Genomic DNA, 19,380 nt, shown 5'->3' on the forward strand with positions numbered 1-19,380 from the left:
AGTGCAAAATTGTGCAAAACGTTCGTTTTAGCCTCTAAATAACACGTTTTATGAAAACTGCTATTTTGCAGTGTTTGCAGCAGTTTTCCAGTAAAAACAGCAAAAACGTTTATCATGACCAATTTTTAAAAAGTTAAAATTACAGTGCCAGTGCAAAATTGTGCAAAACGTTCGTTTTAGCCTCTAAATAACACGTTTTATGAAAACTGCTATTTTGCAGTGTTTGCAGCAGTTTTCCAGTAAAAACAGCAAAAACGTTTATCATGACCAATTTTTAAAAAAGTTAAATTACAGTGCCAGTGCAAAATTGTGCAAAACGTTCGTTTTAGCCTCTAAATAACACGTTTTATGAAAACTGCTATTTTGCAGTGTTTGCAGCAGTTTTCCAGTAAAAACAGCAAAAACGTTTATCATGACCAATTTTAAAAAAGTTAAAATTACAGTGCCAGTGCAAAATTGTGCAAAACGTTCGTTTTAGCCTCTAAATAACACGTTTTATGAAAACTGCTATTTTGCAGTGTTTGCAGCAGTTTTCCAGTAAAAACAGCAAAAACGTTTATCATGACCAATTTTTAAAAAAGTTAAAATTACAGTGCCAGTGCAAAATTGTGCAAAACGTTCGTTTTAGCCTCTAAATAACACGTTTTATGAAAACTGCTATTTTGCAGCAGTTTTCCAGTAAAAACAGCAAAAACGTTTATCATGACCAATTTTAAAAAAAGTTAAAATTACAGTGCCAGTGCAAAATTGTGCAAAACGTTCGTTTTAGCCTCTAAATAACACGTTTTATGAAAACTGCTATTTTGCAGTGTTTGCAGCAGTTTTCCAGTAAAAACAGCAAAAACGTTTATCATGACCAATTTTTAAAAAAGTTAAAATTACAGTGCCAGTGCAAAATTGTGCAAAACGTTCGTTTTAGCCTCTAAATAACACGTTTTATGAAAACTGCTATTTTGCAGTGTTTGCAGCAGTTTTCCAGTAAAAACAGCAAAAACGTTTATGACCAATTTTTAAAAAAGTTAAAATTACAGTGCCAGTGCAAAATTGTGCAAAACGTTCGTTTTAGCCTCTAAATAACACGTTTTATGAAAACTGCTATTTTGCAGTGTTTGCAGCAGTTTTCCAGTAAAAACAGCAAAAACGTTTATCATGACCAATTTTTAAAAAGTTAAAAGTAAAATTACAGTGCCAGTGCAAAATTGTGCAAAACGTTCGTTTTAGCCTCTAAATAACACGTTTTATGAAAACTGCTATTTTGCAGTGTTTGCAGCAGTTTTCCAGTAAAAACAGCAAAAACGTTTATCATGACCAATTTTTAAAAAAGTCAAAATTACAGTGCCAGTGCAAAATTGTGCAAAACGTTTGTTTTAGCCTCTAAATAACACTTTTATTTAAACTGCTATGTTGCAGTGTTTGCAGCAGTTTTCCAGTAAAAATGGCAAAAACGTTTATCATGACCAATTTTTAAATTTTAATTTTTTTAAAGATTTCTAACTTTTTTAAAAATTGGTTATTATAAACGTTTTTGCTGTTTTTACTGGAAAACTTCTGCCAACAATGCAAAATAGCACTTTTTATAAAACGTGTTATTTAGAGGCTAAAACGAACGTTTTGCACAATTTTGCCCTGCCACTGTAATTTTAACTTTTTTCAAAAATTAATCCTGATAAACGTTTTTGCTGTTTTTACTGGAAAACTGCTGCAAACACTGCAACATAGCAGTTTAAATAAAAGTGTTATTTAGATCCTAAAACAAACGTTTCGCACAATTTTGCACTGGCACTGTAATTTTAACTTGTTAACTTTTTTAAAAATTGGTCATGATAAACGTTTTTGCTGTTTTCACTGGAAAACTGCTGCACACACTGCAAAATAGCAGTTTTCATAAAACGTGTTATTTAGAGGCTAAAACAAACGTTTTGCACAATTTTGCACTGGCACTGTAATTTTAACTTTTTTAAAAATTGGTCATGATAAACGTTTTTGCTGTTTTTACTGGAAAACTGCTGCAAACAATGCAAAATAGCAGTTTTAATAAAACGTGTCATTTAGAGGCTAAAACGAACGTTTTGCACAATTTTGCACTGGCACTGTAATTTTAATTTTTTGAAATTTGGTCATGATAAACGTTTTTGCTGTTTTTACTGGAAAGCTGCTGCAAAATAGCAGTTTTCATAAAACGTGTTATTTAGAGGCTAAAACGAACGTTTTGCACAATTTTGCACTGGCACTGTAATTTTAACTTTTTTAAAAATTGGTCATGATAAACATTTTTGCGGTTTTTACTGCAAAAAAGCAGTTTTCATAAAACGTGTTATTTAGAGGCTAACAGGAACGTTTCGCACAATTTTGCACTTGCACTGTAATTTTAACTTTTTTAAAAATTAGTCATGATAAACGTTTTTGCTCTTTTTACTGGAAAACGGCTGGAAACACTGCAAAATCGCAGTTTTGATAAAACGTGTTATTTAGAGCCTAAAAGAAACGTTTTGTAAAATTTTGCACTGGCACTGTAATTTTAACTTTGGTCATGATAAACGGTTTTGCTGTTATTACTGGAAAACTGCTGCAAAATAGCAGTTTTTTTAAAACGTGTCATTTAGAGTCTAAAAAGAACGTTTTGCACAATTTTGCACTGGCACTGTAATTTTAACTTTTTTAAAAATTGGTCATGATAAACGTTTTTGCTGTTTTTACTTGAAAACTGCTGCACACCCTTCAAAATAGCAGTTTCATAAAACGTGTTTTTTATAGGCTAAAAGAAAGGTTTTGCACAATTTTGCACTGGCACTGTAATTTTAATTTTTTAAAAATAGGTCATGATAAACGTTTTTGCTGTTTTTACTGGAAAACTGCTGCATACACTGCAAAATAGCAGTTTTCATAAAACGTGTTATTTAGAGGCTAAAACGAACGTTTTGCACAATTTTGCACTGGCACTGTAATTTTAACTTTTTTAAAAATTGGTCATGATAAACATTTTTGCGGTTTTTACTGCAAAAAAGCAGTTTTCATAAAACGTGTTATTTAGAGGCTAACACGAACGTTTCGCACAATTTTGCACTTGCACTGTAATTTTAACTTTTTTAAAAATTAGTCATGATAAACGTTTTTGCTCTTTTTATTGGAAAACGGCTGGAAACACTGCAAAATCGCAGTTTTGATAAAACGTGTTATTTAGAGCCTAAAAGAAACGTTTTGTACAATTTTGCACTGGCACTGTAATTTTAATGTTTTAAAAATTAGTCATGATAAACGTTTTTGCTGTTTTTAGTGGAAAACTGCTGCAAAATAGCAGTTTTCATAAAACGTGTTATTTAGAGGCTAAAAGAAACTTTTTTCACAATTTTGCACTGGCACTCTAATTTTAACTTTGGTTATGATAAACGTTTTTGCTGTTATTACTGGAAAACTGCTGCAAAATAGCAGTTTTCATAAAACGTGTCATTTAGAGTCTAAAAAGAACGTTTTGCACAATTTTGAATGGCACTGTAATTTTAACTTTTTTAAAAATTGGTCATGATAAACGTTTTTGCTGTTTTTACTTGAAAACTGCTGCACACCCTTCAAAATAGCACATTCATAAAACGTGTTATTTACAGGCTAAAAGGAACGTTTTGCACAATTTTGCACTGGCACTGTAATTTTAACTTTTGTCATGATAAACAATTTTGCTGTTTTTACTGGAAAACTGCTGCAAAATAGCAGGTTTTATAAAACGTGTTATTTCGAGGCTAAAACAAACTTTTTTCACAATTCTGCACTGGCACTGTAATTTTAACTTTGGTCAAGAAAAACGTTTTTGCGGTTTTTACTGGAAAACTGCTGAAAACACCGGAAAATAGCAGTTTTCATAAAACGTGTTATTTAGAGGCTAAAACGAACGTTTTGCACAATTTTGCACTAGCACTGTAATTTTAATTTTTTAAAAATAGGTCATGATAAACGTTTTTGCTGTTTTTACTGGAAAACTGCTGCATACACTGCAAAATAGCAGTTTTCATAAAACGTGTTATTTAGAGGCTGAAACGAACGTTTTGCACAATTTTGCACTGGCACTGTAATTTTAACTTTTTTAAAAATTGGTCGTGATAGACGTTTTTGCGGTTTTTACTGGAAAACTGTTGCAAACACTGCAAAATAGCAGTTTTCATAAAACGTGTCATTTAGATGCTAAAACGAACGTTTTGCACAATTTTGCACTGGCAGTGTAATTTTAACTTTTTTTAAAAATTGGTCATGATAAACGTTTTTGCTGTTTTTACTGGAAAACTGCTGCAAACAATGCAAAATAGCATTTTTAATAAAACGTGTCATTTAAAGGCTAAAACGAACGTTTTTCACAATTTTGCACTAGCACTGTTATTTTAACTTTTCTAAAAATTGGTCATGATAAACATTTTTGCGGTTTTTACTGAAAAAAAGCAGTTTTCATAAAACGTGTTATTTAGAGGCTAACAGGAACGTTTCGCACAATTTTGCACTTGCACTGTAATTTTAACTTTTTTAAAAATTAGTTATGATAAACGTTTTTGCTCTTTTTACTGGAAAACGGCTGGAAACACTGCAAAATCGCATTTTTGATAAAACGTGTTATTTAGAGCCTAAAAGAAACGTTTTGTACAATTTTGCACTGGCACTGTAATTTTAATGTTTTAAAAATTGGTCATGATAAACGTTTTTGCTGTTTTTACTGGAAAACTGCTGCAAAATAGCAGTTTTCATAAAACGTGTTATTTAGAGCCTAAAACAAACTTTTTTTTACAATTTTGCACTGGCACTGTAATTTTAACTTTAGTCATGATAAACGTTTTTGCTGTTATTACTGGAAAACTGCTGCAAAATAGCAGTTTTCATAAAACGTGTCATTTAGAGGCTAAAAACAACGTTTTGCACAATTTTGAATGGCACTGTAATTTTAACTTTTTTAAAAATTGGTCATGATAAACGTTTTTGCTGTTTTTACTGGAAAACTGCTGCAAACACTGCAAAATAGCAGTTTTCATAAAACGTGTTATTTAGAGGCTAAAACGAACGTTTTGCACAATTTTGCAATGGCACTGTAATTTTAACTTTTTTAAAATTTGGTCATGATAAACGTTTTTGCTGTTTTTACTGGAAAACTGCTGCAAACACTGCAAAATAGCAGTTTTCATAAAACGTGTTATTTAGAGGCTAAAACAAACGTTTTGCACAATTTTGCACTGGCACTGCAATTTTAATTTTTGTCATGATAAACGTTTTTGCTGTTTTTACTGGAAAACTGCTGCAAACACTGCAAAATAGCAGTTTTCATAAAACGTGTTACTTAGAGGCTAAAACGAACGTTTTGCACAATATTGCACTGGCACTGCAATTTAAACTTTTTTAAAAATTGGTCATGATAAAGGTTTTTGCTGTTTTTACTGGAAAACTGCTGCAAACACTGCAAAATCGCAGTTTTCATAAAACGTGTTATTTAGAGGCTAAAACGAACGTTTTGCACAAATTTCCACTGTTAGATAATTTTTGACCAAATGATAATCCTGATGTAAATACCTTTTTACGATTTTTTCTCCAAAACTGCTGAAATAACTGGCTTAAACTGTTGTTCACAAAAACGTACGTTTTTAGGGTGCAAGGAACGTTTTCCACAAGTTTGCACTGTTAGATAATTTTTGACAAAATAATAGCCTTGATGTAATTAGCTTTTTACGATTTTTTCTGCAAAACTGCTGAAATCACTGCTAAACACCTTTTTTCGCAAAGACGTACGTTTTCAGGCTGAAACGAACGTTTTCCACAAATTTTTATCAAATGATAATCTTCATGTAATTACCTTTTTACGATTTTTTCTCCAAAACCGCTGAAATCAGTGCCAAAAAACGTTTTTCCTAAAAAACACACGTTTTCAGGCTGAAACGAACGTTTTCCACGAGTTTGCACTGTTAGATAATTTTTGACTAAATGATAACCTGGATGTTGTTACCTTTTTACGATTTTTTCTCCAAAACTGCTCAAATCACTGCCAAAAACCGTTTTTCACAAAAACCTACGTTTATAGGCTGAAACAAACGTTTTGCACAAATTTGCAATGTTAGATAATTTTTGACCAAATGATAATCTTGATGTAATTGGCTTTTGACGATTTTTGCTCCAAAACTGCCCAAATCATTGCCAAAAATCGTTTTTTACAAAAACGAACGTTTTCAGGCTGAAACGAACGTTTTCCACAAGTTTCCACTGTTAGATAATTTTTGAGAAAATGATAATCTTGATGTAATGACCTTTTTCCGATTTTTTCTCCGAAACTGCTTAAATCACTTCTAAAAACTATTTTTCACAAAAACGTACGTTTTCTGGCTAAAACGAAACTTTTCCACAAGTTTGCACTATTAGATAATTTTTGACCCAATGATAATCTGGATATTATTACTTTTTACGGTTTTTTCTCCAAAACTGCTGAAATCACTGCCAAAACCCGTTTTTAACAAAAACGTACATTATCAGGCTAAAACGAACGTTTTCCACAAGTTTCCACTGTTAGATAATTTTTGACCAAATGATAATCTTGATGTAATTACCTTTTCTCGATTTTTTCTCCAAAAATGCACAAATCACTGCCAAAAACCGTTTTTCACAAAAACGAACGTTTTCAGCCCGAAAGGAACGTTTTCCACAAGTTTCGAATCTTAGATAATTTTTGAAAAATTGATAATCTTTCTACGATTTTATTTCCAAATTTGCTGAAATCACTGCCAAACACCGTGTTTCACAAAAACGTACGTTTTTCGGTTGAAACGATCGTTTTCCACGAATTTGCACTATCAGATAATCTTTCACCAAATGATAATCTGGATGTTATTAGCTTTTTGCGATTTTTTCTGCAAAACTGCTGAAATCACTGCCAAACACCGTGTTTCACAAAAACGTACGTTTTTAGGCTGAAACGAACGTTTTCCACAAGTTTGCACTGTTAGATAATTTTTGACCAATTGATAATCTTGATGTAATTACCTACTTACGATTTTTTCTCCAAAACTGCCCAAATCACTGCCAAAAACCATTTTTCACAAAAACGTACGTTTTCACGCTGAAACGAACGTTTTCCACAAGTTTCCACTGTTAGATAATTTTTGACCAAATGATAATCTTGATGTAATTACCTTTTTACGATTTTTTCTCCAAAACCGCTGAAATCAGTGCCAAAAAACGTTTTCCACAAAAACATAAGTTTTCAGGCTGAAACGAACGTTTTTCACAAGTTTGCACTGTTAGATAATTTTTGACCAGATGATAACCTGGATGTTGTTACCTTTCTACGATTTTTTCTCCAAAACTGCTCAAGTCACTGCCAAAAACATTAGATAACTTTTAACCAAATGATAATCTTGATGTAATTACCTTTTTACGATTTTTTCTTCAAAACTGCCCAAATCACTGCCAAAAAACGTTTTTCACAAAAACGTACGTTTTCAGGCTGAAACAAAAGTTTTCCACAAATTTGCACTGTTAGATAATTTTTGACCAAATGATAATCTTGATGTAATTACCTTTTTACGATTTTTTCTCCAAGTTTGCACTGCTAGACAATTTTTGACCAAAAGATAATCTGGATGTAATTACCTTTTTACGATTTTTTCTCCAAAACTGCTCAAATCACTGCCAAAAACCGCGTTTCACAAAAACGTACGTTTTCAAGCTGAAACGAACGTTTTCCAAAAGTTTGCACTGTTAGAAAACTTTTGACCAAATGATAATCTTGATGTAATTACCTATTTACGACTTTTTCTCCAAAACTGCTGAAATTACTGGCTTAAACTGTTCTTCACAAAAACGTACGCTTTTAGGCTGAAACGAACGTTTTCCACAAGTTTGCACTGTTAGATAATTTTTGACCAAATAATAATCTGGATGTAATTACCTTTTTACCATTTTTTTCTGCAAAACTACTGAAATCACTGCCAAAAACCCTTTTCCCCAAAAACTTAGGTTTTCACGCTGAAATGAATGTTTTCCACAAATTTCCACTGTTAGATCATTTTTGACCAAATGATAATCTTGATGTAATTACCTTTCTACGACTTTTTCTTCAAAACTGCTGAAATCACTGGCTTAAACTGTTCTTCACAAAAACGTACTTTTTTAGGCTGCAAAGAACGTTTTCCACAAGTTTGCACTGTTAGATAATTTTTGACCAAATAATAATCTGGATGTAATTACCTTTTTACCATTTTTTCTGCAAAACTACTGAAATCAGTGCCAAAAAACGTTTTTAACAAAAACGTACTTTTTCAGGCTGAAACGAACGTTTTGCACAAGTTTGCACTGTTAGATAATTTTTGACCAAATGATAATCTTGATGTAATAACCCTTTTACGATTTTTTCTCAAAAACTGCTCAAATCACTGCCAAAAGCCCCTTTTGGACCAAATGATAATCTGGATGTTATTACCTATTTACGAATTTTTTTTCCAAAACTGCACAAATCACTGCCAAAAACCATGAACACAAAGACGTACGTTTTCACGCGAAAACGAACGTTTTCCACAAGTTTGCACTGTTAGATAACGTTTGACCAAATGATAATCTGGATGTTATTACCTTTTTGCGATTTTTTCTCCAAAACTGCTAAAATCACTGGCAAAAACAATTTTTCACAAAAACGTACGTTTCCAGGCTGAAACGAACGTTTTCCATAAGTTTGCACTGTCATATAATTTTTGAGGAAATAATCATCTAGATGTTATTACCTTTTTACGATTTTTCTCCAAAACTGTTCAAATCACTGCCAAAAACCGTTTTTCACAAAAAAGTACGTTTTCAGGCTGAAACGAACGGTTTCCACAAGTTTGCACTGTTAGATAACTTTTGATTAAATGATAATCTTGATGTAATTACCTAGTGACGATTTTTTCTGCAAAACTGCTGAAATCACTGCCAAACACCGTTTTTCACAAAAACGTACGTTTTTAGGCTGAAACGAACGTTTCCCACAAATTTCCACTGTTAGATAATTTTTGACCAAATGATAATCTTGATGTAATTACCTGTTTACGACTTTTTCTTTAAAACTGCTGAAATCACTGGCTTAAACTGTTCTTCACAAAAACGTACGTTTTCAGGCTGCAACGAAAGTTTTCCACAAGTTTGCACTGTTAGATAATTTTTGACCAAATGATAATCTTGATGTAATTACCTTTTTACGCTTTTTTCTCCAAAAATGCTGAAATCACTGCCAAAAAGCGTTTTTTACAGTTAGAAATAGTTATAATAATAATTTTTTTTGATTTTTGATTTTTCTTTTTTTCTTTATTTTTATTTTTTTAACGTGTAAATAATTCATATCGATTATTGTGTAAATTTTTACGTAATTCACTGTGGTGACTGCCTTGTAAAATGCTGCAATAAACTATCTATCTCTATCTCACTATCTCTCTCTGATCTGGATGTTATTACCTTTTTACGATTTTTTCTCCAAAAGTGCTCAAATCACTGCCAAACACCATTTTTTTAAAAAACGTATGTTTTCAGGCTGAAACGAACGTTTTCCACAAATTTGCACGGTCAGATAATTTTTGACCAAATAGTAAGATTTGATGAACGAAAGGTTTTTCTAACTGTGAGACTTCAGCGGAAATCTTTATGGTAGGGTGGTACGAATTTGCTTGCTCAATGAAATGCTCTATTTCTTCTTTGTTTGTATCCCGCAAGCAAAATGCATCGTAAATGAACCTTTTCCACGGTAGTGGTTTGTTAACGCTCTGCCTTATGATCTCCTTTTCTATAGATGTTATAAATATGTTGGCAAAAGCTACTGCCATGTTAGTGCTCATGGCAGTTGCGTGTGTTTGGAGATAGTCTTTCCCGTTAAATTGGAAGGAGTTCGCCTTCAGTATAAGGCTGAGCATTTCTCTGAGAAAATTAGTAGCTATAGGAGGCTTTTGGGCATAAACGTTTTCGTACGCGTTGCACACTATAGTGATTCCTTCCTCATGTGGGATATTCGTGTAAAGGCTAGTGACATCCATTGAGACTAGAAAAGTGTTTTTTGGCACCCTAGTGCTCTCAATAAACCTTGTGAAATGTGTCGTATCGTTAAGATACGATTCCTGTATTTGTGCTATTGGCTGAAGTACTTTGTCTACGCCGCTGGGGAATGATGATAGGCGTTCTGTTGGGCCATCACACCCAGATATGATAGGTCTTCCGACTAATGTCGGTTTGTGAATTTTCGTGAGGGTATAGAACACTGGAATTCGAGGCGGATCTGTTGTTTGGTTAAACCATTTAGCCGTCATTTCGTCTATGCACCCTGCTTGGCGAAGGGAGTTAATGAGGTGTTTAACTCGCTGGAATGTATCTCTAACCATTGGTTTGTCTAGTGGCTGATAGCTATTTCTATCATCCAGTTGTTTCCGTCCCTCATTAATTTTGTTTTCTCTGTTCATAACGACGGTTGTTGTGCCGTTATCTGCTTTTTTGAGAATAATTTGTTTGTTGTTAATAAGCTCCTTTGAGAGCTCGTTGCTCGCCGGGTGGCAGATTATTTTTAGGTTTAACCAATGGAGTTTCCGCAAGCTTTATATTTTCTTCTTGTAAGTAAGTCTCAAGAGCAATTGACCGTTGAATCGGTGGAATCCAACTGGATTTCACGTTAAATGGATGTTGTTCAGTATTTTGGTCATGATATATATATTAAAGGCGCATCCTTCTGGCAAATTGGTTGAAGTCTGAAATTAGCTGGCGCCTTATCTGGTTTTCTTTCATGACAGGTGTTGGAATGAATTTCAAACCTCGAGAGAGTAAATTGATCTGCTCTGTAGTCAATTGTGTGTCTGAGAGGTTTTTGATGTGTTGCTTGCGTAACTCTATAGTTTCACAAAAACATAGATAATGAATCAAGATTTCACTGTTTAAAAAAGCAATATTTGTCTAAAAAAAAAATTCGTGCAGGGGGTTTCACCTGGAAAAAAAATTCCTGCACAAGCGATGCGCGAAAAAAAAAATTCGTACCAGCTGAAAATCCCCCACCCCTCCCCCCCCCCCCCCATACCTTTTCTAATGGTCCGTCCCTAAAACAGTTTTGCATCCCTGGGAGTACCCAAAGTCCCCGTGGTCAAGGGTACATGTGGACAACGCTGGGCCACTTTTTGGTAGGATGTATCTGATTGTGGTGGATGCGTTCTCTAAGTGGGTGGAAATAGCAGTCACTCACACTGCAACTTCAGAAGCCACTATTGAGGGACTACGCCACATGTTTGCCACACATGGTGTGCCTGATACCCTAGTATCAGACAATGGTCCTTATTTTACAAGTGAGCAATTTGCAAATTTCTGCAATAGGAACAGCATAACGCACATTACAAGTGCTCCATTTCATCCAGCCTAAAATGGGCTGGCCGAGCGTGCTGTTCAGACATTCAAAGCTAAACTTAAACAAATGAAATCTGGTAGTTTAACAACCAAAATTGCTCGCATCCTCTTGAGACAGCATACCACCCCCGATAGCACCACGGGTCTGCCACTATGCCAGCTATTAATGGGCCACATGATTTAAATTTCCCTGGGGGCGGTGTTTCCATCTGTACATGCTAAAAAGCAGTCTAAACAGGAAGCAATGAAAAAGGTGTTTGACCAAAAGACAAGCCCCCGGTATTTCGAATTGGGCGACAATGTTTATTCACGTAATTATGGACAGGGAGCTCAGCATTTACCCGGGGAGGTGGTTGATAAGCAGGGATCTGTCACATATGGTGTGCTTTTAAGGGACCAGAGATACGTCAGGCGTCATGCTAATCGGTTGTTTCCCTGCCTCAAAGAAAATCGCGGTGCAGGGGTAATGGATGGTACAAGTCAGTTGCATCCAGTGGAAACAGAGGAAACGGGGGAGAAAAGCCTCTTCGTGTCTAGAAGTAGGGAGATTATGGAGGAAACCAGAGAGATCCCTGAATCCACTCCTCCACCAGACAGCCCAAGAGGTGGGCATCTGGATTTGCAACCAGCGGCAAACACTACTGTTCCAGTGGAGGCCGTTGACAAACCCTCCTTGCGGAGATCTAGTAGAGAAATCAAACGCCCTAGAAGACCCATAGAGGAAGTCTAGTTTTAACATTATTGTTGTATTGTACATAGTTTAGCTTTGTTGTGGCTTGTACGCCATTAAGAGGGGGGGGGGGGGGGGGCAGATGTTACATACATGTCACGCACGCATGCGCAATTGAATAAAGGGTTCAGACCTCGTGGTCTGTTTTTGAGGTTAATCAAAATGGCGTCAAGTGTGGTTGTTTACCTAGTCGCGAACTAGCGTTCAACTCTCTACCTCGGAATACAACACTACCTCCTTATCTGGGTAGGACAAAAGAGTCGAGATATCTACATTACGTGGTCCGACGTCATCGACGACAACAAGAATAACTTGAAAACATATTACGATCGCTTCGAAGCTCACGTCGGTCCAAGAGCAAACCCTGTCTTCGCCAGATTTAAATTTCATGACCGTGTTCAGGGATCGTCCGAAACAGCGGAGAAGTTCATCCCAGATTTACGCATCCTCCCCCAAGACTGCGATTTCAAAGATCCTGACAGTAGTATAGGGGGAATGACTAGGCGAAATTATTCAAAATGGCGGCTAGTGGGAAATTCTACCCAAACCGGTTTTTGGATTAGGGTTTATAATGAAATGCATACCACGTAGGTGTATGAGGGTATATTCAAGATGGCGGCAGGGGGTTTGAATAAACTCCACGTCATATATTTGGTTTGAATTGTATTATATTTTTTTTCTTTTATCTGGAGTGAAGTGTAGTCTGTTCTGGTGGTACGGTTCCGCCCAACCAGCCGGATAGTATCGCGCTTTTATAGGGAAAGAATAATGGAGTAGCTAAGAACCAATGAGATGGCACTGACGTCACAGTCAAACAAGTTGAAACAAGTTTAAGGGCTGACAACGAGAAGACATTGACGTCATCGCCAAACGAGTTGAAACAAGTTTAAGGGTTGGTTAGAAAAACCAAAGGGTCGCCTTAATAATATAGACTAGAATAATCCCGTCAAACCGGTTTGCTTTTCATCCTTATCGCACACCCAGAAATGAAAACAATGAACACGAGGCAATATTTCATATCAACACAATTTATTTTATTGAATAAACATAAGAAATTATTACAATCAAGTTTCAAAGCAAACGATTCTCCTGAATTTTACATAGAATCAGTCACTTTATCTATTCTTGCAAATTGTCTCATGAGCTTGGGTCTTTGCATCATATCCATCTTTGCTTTTTCTCTTGGTTCGTAAACTGGAGACCCCCTTGCAGAATACGTATCCACAGACATTTCGTCAGCCCATTGAAAGTATCTACATGTCTCCTTCCTTCTACATGTAAAGTAGGGTCTGAATGGATTCTTTACTGATCGTGACACCCTTAACGTAGGCGTCTCCATATGCTTGCACAGTAGCCGCTTACCACCCTCAAATACTTTGTACTCAGGGATCACACGGTCACACACGCATTGTTGATAGCCATGGATACTCTCTTCAGGGCAGAAGAAGGGACACCCTTTCCAATTTAAGCAGCGAATATAAGGTATACCAGAGGCGGGCCTGATCACTTCAAGGTCTTGAAGACAGAGACCTCATTTTGAGTAACTCATCTTGAAAGTCTTGTGTGATGAGCACAGTCAGAGTCACTTTATAAGATTTTTGAAAACCAGCTTAACACCGGTCAAACTCATTAACACCATTAATTAGTAATCAAGTCTAGCCAGTACCAACAGGTTTTGCAAAACTGGTCACGCTGCAGAAGAAGTTTCTCAGTGTGTTTCTGTTCCTCATGTTGTGGCGTGTTATCGACCCAATCTTGTTCGTACGGCGCCATTGCATCCAACACGTCCAATAAATCGTGCCATAACCAATAGACATTCTCGCGATATTTATCCAAATCTGTTTTATTTAAACATGATATCGCTTTTTGATTATCATGTACTAATAATGGTTCCTGCTTAAAAATGTCCTTATACACCAAGGAGGCAAAAGTGATCCAGTAGGCTTCTTTTATTCTTTCTTCTTCAAGCTGTCCACAACACGAGCTGATCTTATTTTCATTCATATTGGATGCCATGATCTTCACACAAAACTAACAACGGCAGCAACCCATATCCTTCTGTTATATATTCTCTTTCTTTAGGTGAACAGGTTTTTTTCCAGTTCAGTACGGTTCCCATTGTCTATTGCTTCTCAATCTTGCTACCATAGGTGTTCTTGGTTTCCTTGTTATTTTCCTTTTACGAGTCGGTGTAGACAAAGGAGTTTCCAAAAGAAATGCTGGCACCTCTGGTAAAACCGGTTCATCGACTTTTGCAACAGGAATTTTGGATTGAATCGCAGGTGTTGATTGTAGTGTTTCCGGAACAGGTATCGTTTCTGAGGGAGGCGTTTGTTTTCCCGATGACGCAGATCTGACAACGGTACGGGGAATTTTAGATTTGCTCAATCCAGTTGTAGCTGTAGATTTTGGTGTTGCGGGAAGTTTTCTCGACAGTACCTTTTTAGTCTTTTCTAAACGCGTCGTAGGACTTGTCTCAGTTGGAGCAGGTGACACTGTTGCAGTCACAGTAGGTTTCACAGTAGCCTCGCTTTTCATTTGTCTCGACAGACCTTGATATCGATGTAAAAGTTGATCTAACAAACTAATTTTTTGGTCTTCGGGTAATGAAGAATCCATCATGTCTTGATCTAAACGAGTCAGTGTTGCGAGTTGTGGCGGGGATGTTAATCGGTGTTCTGTTTCAAGACTCTGAAATAAATGTTCTGGAACCAGCATCATCTTTTGTACGTGTTTCATTTGAAAAGCTTTCCAAGTAGATCAACAGCAAGGGGTGCAATGAGTCCGGCAAGAGCTGGTAAAAACCCTCCTTTTTGATTAAGCACCTGTTTTTTCTGTTTGAGACTTGGTTTCTTTCGGGTGAGATAGAGCAGCTTGTCTTTGTGTGGTTTCAAACGTTCAAATGATGACTTTGGGACGAGGATGTTCCCTTTAAGCAGATTGCGCGCAATTTCACTGATAGACTCAATTTGTCCTCGGTTTGCCGTTGTGATCATGTCACGACGCTGTTTACCACTACTTTTAAAACAGGAGCATAAAAACGGTAAATGCGATTTGAGCTTTGACAGTCGTGTGCTTCTTTTTTTAACTCCGTTAGATGATGTCTTGATGTCAGAACGCAACACCATTTTACCCCCGCGTTGACGTTTTCTTCTCGATTCTACAGGAGTTCGATGTGTCGAATACGCTGGCATGTTGTCAACTAAAAGACACAGGCAGTGGTTTGTCTGTTTTATGGGTTTTCTTGTTCACGTACACCACCGGGAAACGTTGCTCCGTTGGTAATATTTTTGTTCTTACCCTTTGTATATTCGCTGTGCGTGGGTGAAGATCTAGCATTAAGTAACCAAACGGCTGTGACGTAGCATCCTGAAAGCTCTCCCATACAAAAGGTACATGTCCCGCAAACGCTTGCTGAGCTAGGGTTCGTAGGCCTAACGTATCGCGAGGGTTGTTAAAAGCAATGATGTAATGAGCATTCAGAGAAATACTGCGTGAAAACTTTCCTGGCGGGAAGAGGTTCTGAGTCAAGTAGATGCAAGTCACGTCGCAGTGATGAGAGACTTTTGTAAAGAGATCCAAAATGCGCTCATCATCGCTGCAATCGCGCATTAGGTCATCTAACACGAGGACGCCAGGACGACATGTTGGTGGAAATAAACTTTGAATATCCTCAGGGATGCCTTCTTCAAATTGCACATGACCCCCCATGTCCTTGAAGCATTCTTGCCACTGTCCGTAGCAGTAGACTATTTTCCTAATAGGTCTTTCAAAGAGTACATTTGCATTCCGTAACAGTTGTCTAGTAAACGTTGTTTTTCCGCATTGGCTGGGTCCTGCGATCATGATGCTGCTCGGACATTTAAATTGGGCCATGTTATCTCCAAGATGGTTAGGATTACTATGATTGCAGTTTATGATGTTCACTAATATATAAAAAGCATACACACACACACTGTTTTCTTTGTTTGTTTTAAAAGTACTTTATTAACCTCTTACGACAACGCTTATAGGTTTCACAACATGGATTACTATCACACTGAATCATTGTCGAATGCGTAACTTGTTTTAAAGTTGACACATGTTTGTGTAGAAATTGAGCTACTTGTGCATCGTTCCATTGCGTATCCTTCATTCTAAAATTTTCTAGAATAGTGTTCAAGTCCATGTTTCGTGCTCGGTGAAGTAGATAAAATAAACAATAATCGCCACACACATCAGAATTCATCCCTTGAAGTGGTATGTCGTTGTACAAGGTCGCATTTCTTAAAATGTAATCTTCCATCTCATACACTTCAGGAGGAAACCCGTAACTGCCAAAAAATTCACTGTTTCCGGGTGAAGTAAAATACATCGCCACCCAGTGGGTTCCCGGTAGATGGTGAGGGTCTGTATTTGATATGAGCCCAGTAGGGTAGGTCTTGATGACTGGTAACTTGTCGCTAGGGAACACACCTTGCATCAGGGGTCCCAACACAGGGTCACGGAGAGCCGCTTCCCATAATTCCTGGGTGGTATGCATCTTAAGAGCCTTGTGACAAATCGTAGACCACGCGTCTGTTGCGATCAATTTCCAACTGATTCTGGAATTCTGTGTACACGATTAAATTGAGAACTGTCTCTGTTTGAGTACCAAATTTAAGGTACAGATTGACGTTACCCGAACGATGTGGTATCAAATGATCCGGATGACCGCTTCCAGCTGGCGTCAAATCGAAACGGAGCAAACCGTAACCGTTTTCCCAATCCACTCTATCAATATCCAGACCATGACCACAGTTCATATCTCCACTGCCAGAAAACAAGGTGTTATAACCATCAATCTTTTTCCCACCTGTCAATTCTAAAGCAGAGTGGGGCATTTCTTCTCCATTCACAGTTAGACAAACTCCTTGTAGGTCAAACAGTTGAAAATTGAAAGGGTTACGTGTCAGGTGTCCGTTGTACGCATCGTTGCGCACCATCCCGAAAATCACACATTGAGGAATAAGACCATTGAAGAGATCCGTCTCCGTATGATTTAACACCCCCCGAGGAATGATCTTTGCATGGGTTGGGGTTCTGGTCAAAGTGTAAACTGCAGGGAGGGCAGCGCGTCCTTTTTGACCTTGCATGATCTGAAAATGTTCCAGTTTTGTACTGTCTGCCACACGCACGGTGCGCACACGGAGAGTGCTTGACATGCTTTGTAACTTGCAATTGTTTGGCGTCTCGCCTCCCATGAGAATGAAAGCATCACTGTTCAGGTCCACTTTTACTTTGATTTCTAGACCATCTAGCAATAACTTGTCCACGTTGAAGATGTCACATAAAGGTACTCCAACTAACCGCACCTCAGCTCCATTGTTTGTGAATACACCCCTTTTCTGCAGACCGATATTATTTTCCGCAGTATTATCTACTTCATCCATATGTCCAGCTGTGTCTTTGTAGTACAGAGCTTTTGTTAAGTAGGATGATTTTTTCGCCTGCTCTGTGACATTAAGTATGGTCTTGATGTAAGCATTGTAAGCTTGTGTATCTGATTGTTCTGTCACAAGTGTCTCGTTGATCTTAATAGTAAACTGTTTCACGATAGAGTGAAGGGCATTGTTGATCAGAGTGTATTTCTTCCCATCCCCTGTTGGAGTCCCGTCTTGCTTGGTTACTTTCAACACCATTCGTAGCTCCGTCTTGTTAATGTCAATGTAGTCTGCCAGTGGTTTGATGACAAACTCGATGGGGTTAGTACTCGTTTGCACTGGTTCGTAATCCACCCACTTGCTACTGACGATCGATACATCGGTTACAGGTACATTAAAAACATGTAAGCTAGAATTCTCACCAGGAGCTGAAAGAGGGTGTGCTGCACTCATTTTCAGTCGAAAATAGTCTTGAATAGGGCAGGAGATGTTCTCCGTCTCTTGTTTTGAGTTGAACTGACAGGTATGGCTTTTCGTTTGCGTTTATATCTTTTTCTGCCACCACTCCCTTGTTGTTGTGTTAAGTCGTTGAAAGTACCTGCGAAAAACTCTTTGCCCGCATTTTTAGCTCTCGCCGCCACAGCTTTTTTTATGGACTGTCCATTTAAGACGTCTCCAACGATTTGCATTCCAGTGTCCACACCTGTTTTCAGTAAACGTTTTCCTACTTTCTTTGCGGCTGATTTTAGAAAAGGGGTGGCTCTTCTGACGAGACCGCGAAACATACCACCTAGGCCATTCCCTCCTTGACTATAAGGGGATGACCCTCCAAAAACGCTGATGTTTCCTTTTCCAAGTTGCGTGAAAGGTACGACATGACTACGGTAAGGGTAGAAGTTCATAGGAAGTAACATTTTTTTTTTAGAAAGAAGCTCTCCGTCGAAAGTGTAACGTTACACGTACGTTACCAGAAGCAAATGGAGTAAGTTCACCTGTGTCTCCTCTTATATTTACTTTAACGGATGAAAATACAGTAGTGCGAAGTCTATGATAGGGTGGTACTTTGATCTCTTCTGCAACGACATCACCGGGTTGTCCTCGAGGTACTAGTATGTGTAGCACATTGGCTAGAGTATCGCCCACCACATGGGACTCTACCAAATCTGAATACACGTACATGGTCTGAAACGCGTTTGGGGATAACAGGCCCCACACCAACTCTTCTTCTCTAACAAGTGTTGTTGTAGTCTTCATGAGAAACACGCTCCGATCCTTATTCTCTTTCACAAGTTCTCCGATTTGGTACAGCTGAGGAATATGATACTAATGGTTTAAGTATCCCAAAGTTCGAGCCAAGGTCTTGGGTAGTGTTACGTACCAACCTTGAGGTAATGTGAGCTCATAGAAATCTTGGGCTTTCTTGTGAATGTAAAAACACTCGTTTCCACCCAAACTTGTAATGCTATTTTCACTTTTCAGATAAATCTCCCCTAACGCATTGTGAAGTCCCTTCAACATCCCATGATTTATGTCTTTGACCGTACGGTAAATACCACTTGGTAGATAAATGGTTAATGTCCATGGGACAAGACCTGTCTTGCAAAGCAACGTGTAAGAGAGTTGATTTTCGCGCACGTTCTGCCAAGAGTGTGGGTAGATGATACGCGTCATGGCAACTTCCCAGTCTTCACTTAAGTGCAGTTGACCCGTCAATTGCATTGTAAAATCAGAAGGCTTGTTCCCAGGATACTGATCCTTGCTAGCGTCGCTGGTCAGAACGATGTAAAAACTGTTTGTCATGGTGCTCTACGACGAAAGTGCAGTACCACGTTCACGATACCGTCCAAAAATGAGAGCAATTGACCACAACCATTTGTTAAATAGATTTCAACG

General features: G+C 37.4%; 1 protein-coding gene across 1 annotated transcript; it reads right to left on the minus strand.

Moving 5' to 3' along the window:
* Positions 1 to 16,149: 16,149 nt before the first annotated feature.
* On the minus strand, positions 16,150 to 19,119 carry LOC138016426 (uncharacterized protein F54H12.2-like). The gene has a single exon (XM_068863567.1). The coding sequence runs from the start codon at positions 17,938 to 17,940 to the stop codon at positions 16,609 to 16,611; it is 1,332 nt and encodes a 443-aa protein (XP_068719668.1). The 5' UTR covers positions 17,941 to 19,119; the 3' UTR covers positions 16,150 to 16,608.
* Between the last annotated feature and the right edge of the window lie 261 nt (positions 19,120 to 19,380).

Source organism: Montipora capricornis, chromosome 9 (genome assembly GCF_036669925.1).
Source record: "Montipora capricornis isolate CH-2021 chromosome 9, ASM3666992v2, whole genome shotgun sequence".
Taxonomy (NCBI): domain Eukaryota; kingdom Metazoa; phylum Cnidaria; class Anthozoa; order Scleractinia; family Acroporidae; genus Montipora; species Montipora capricornis.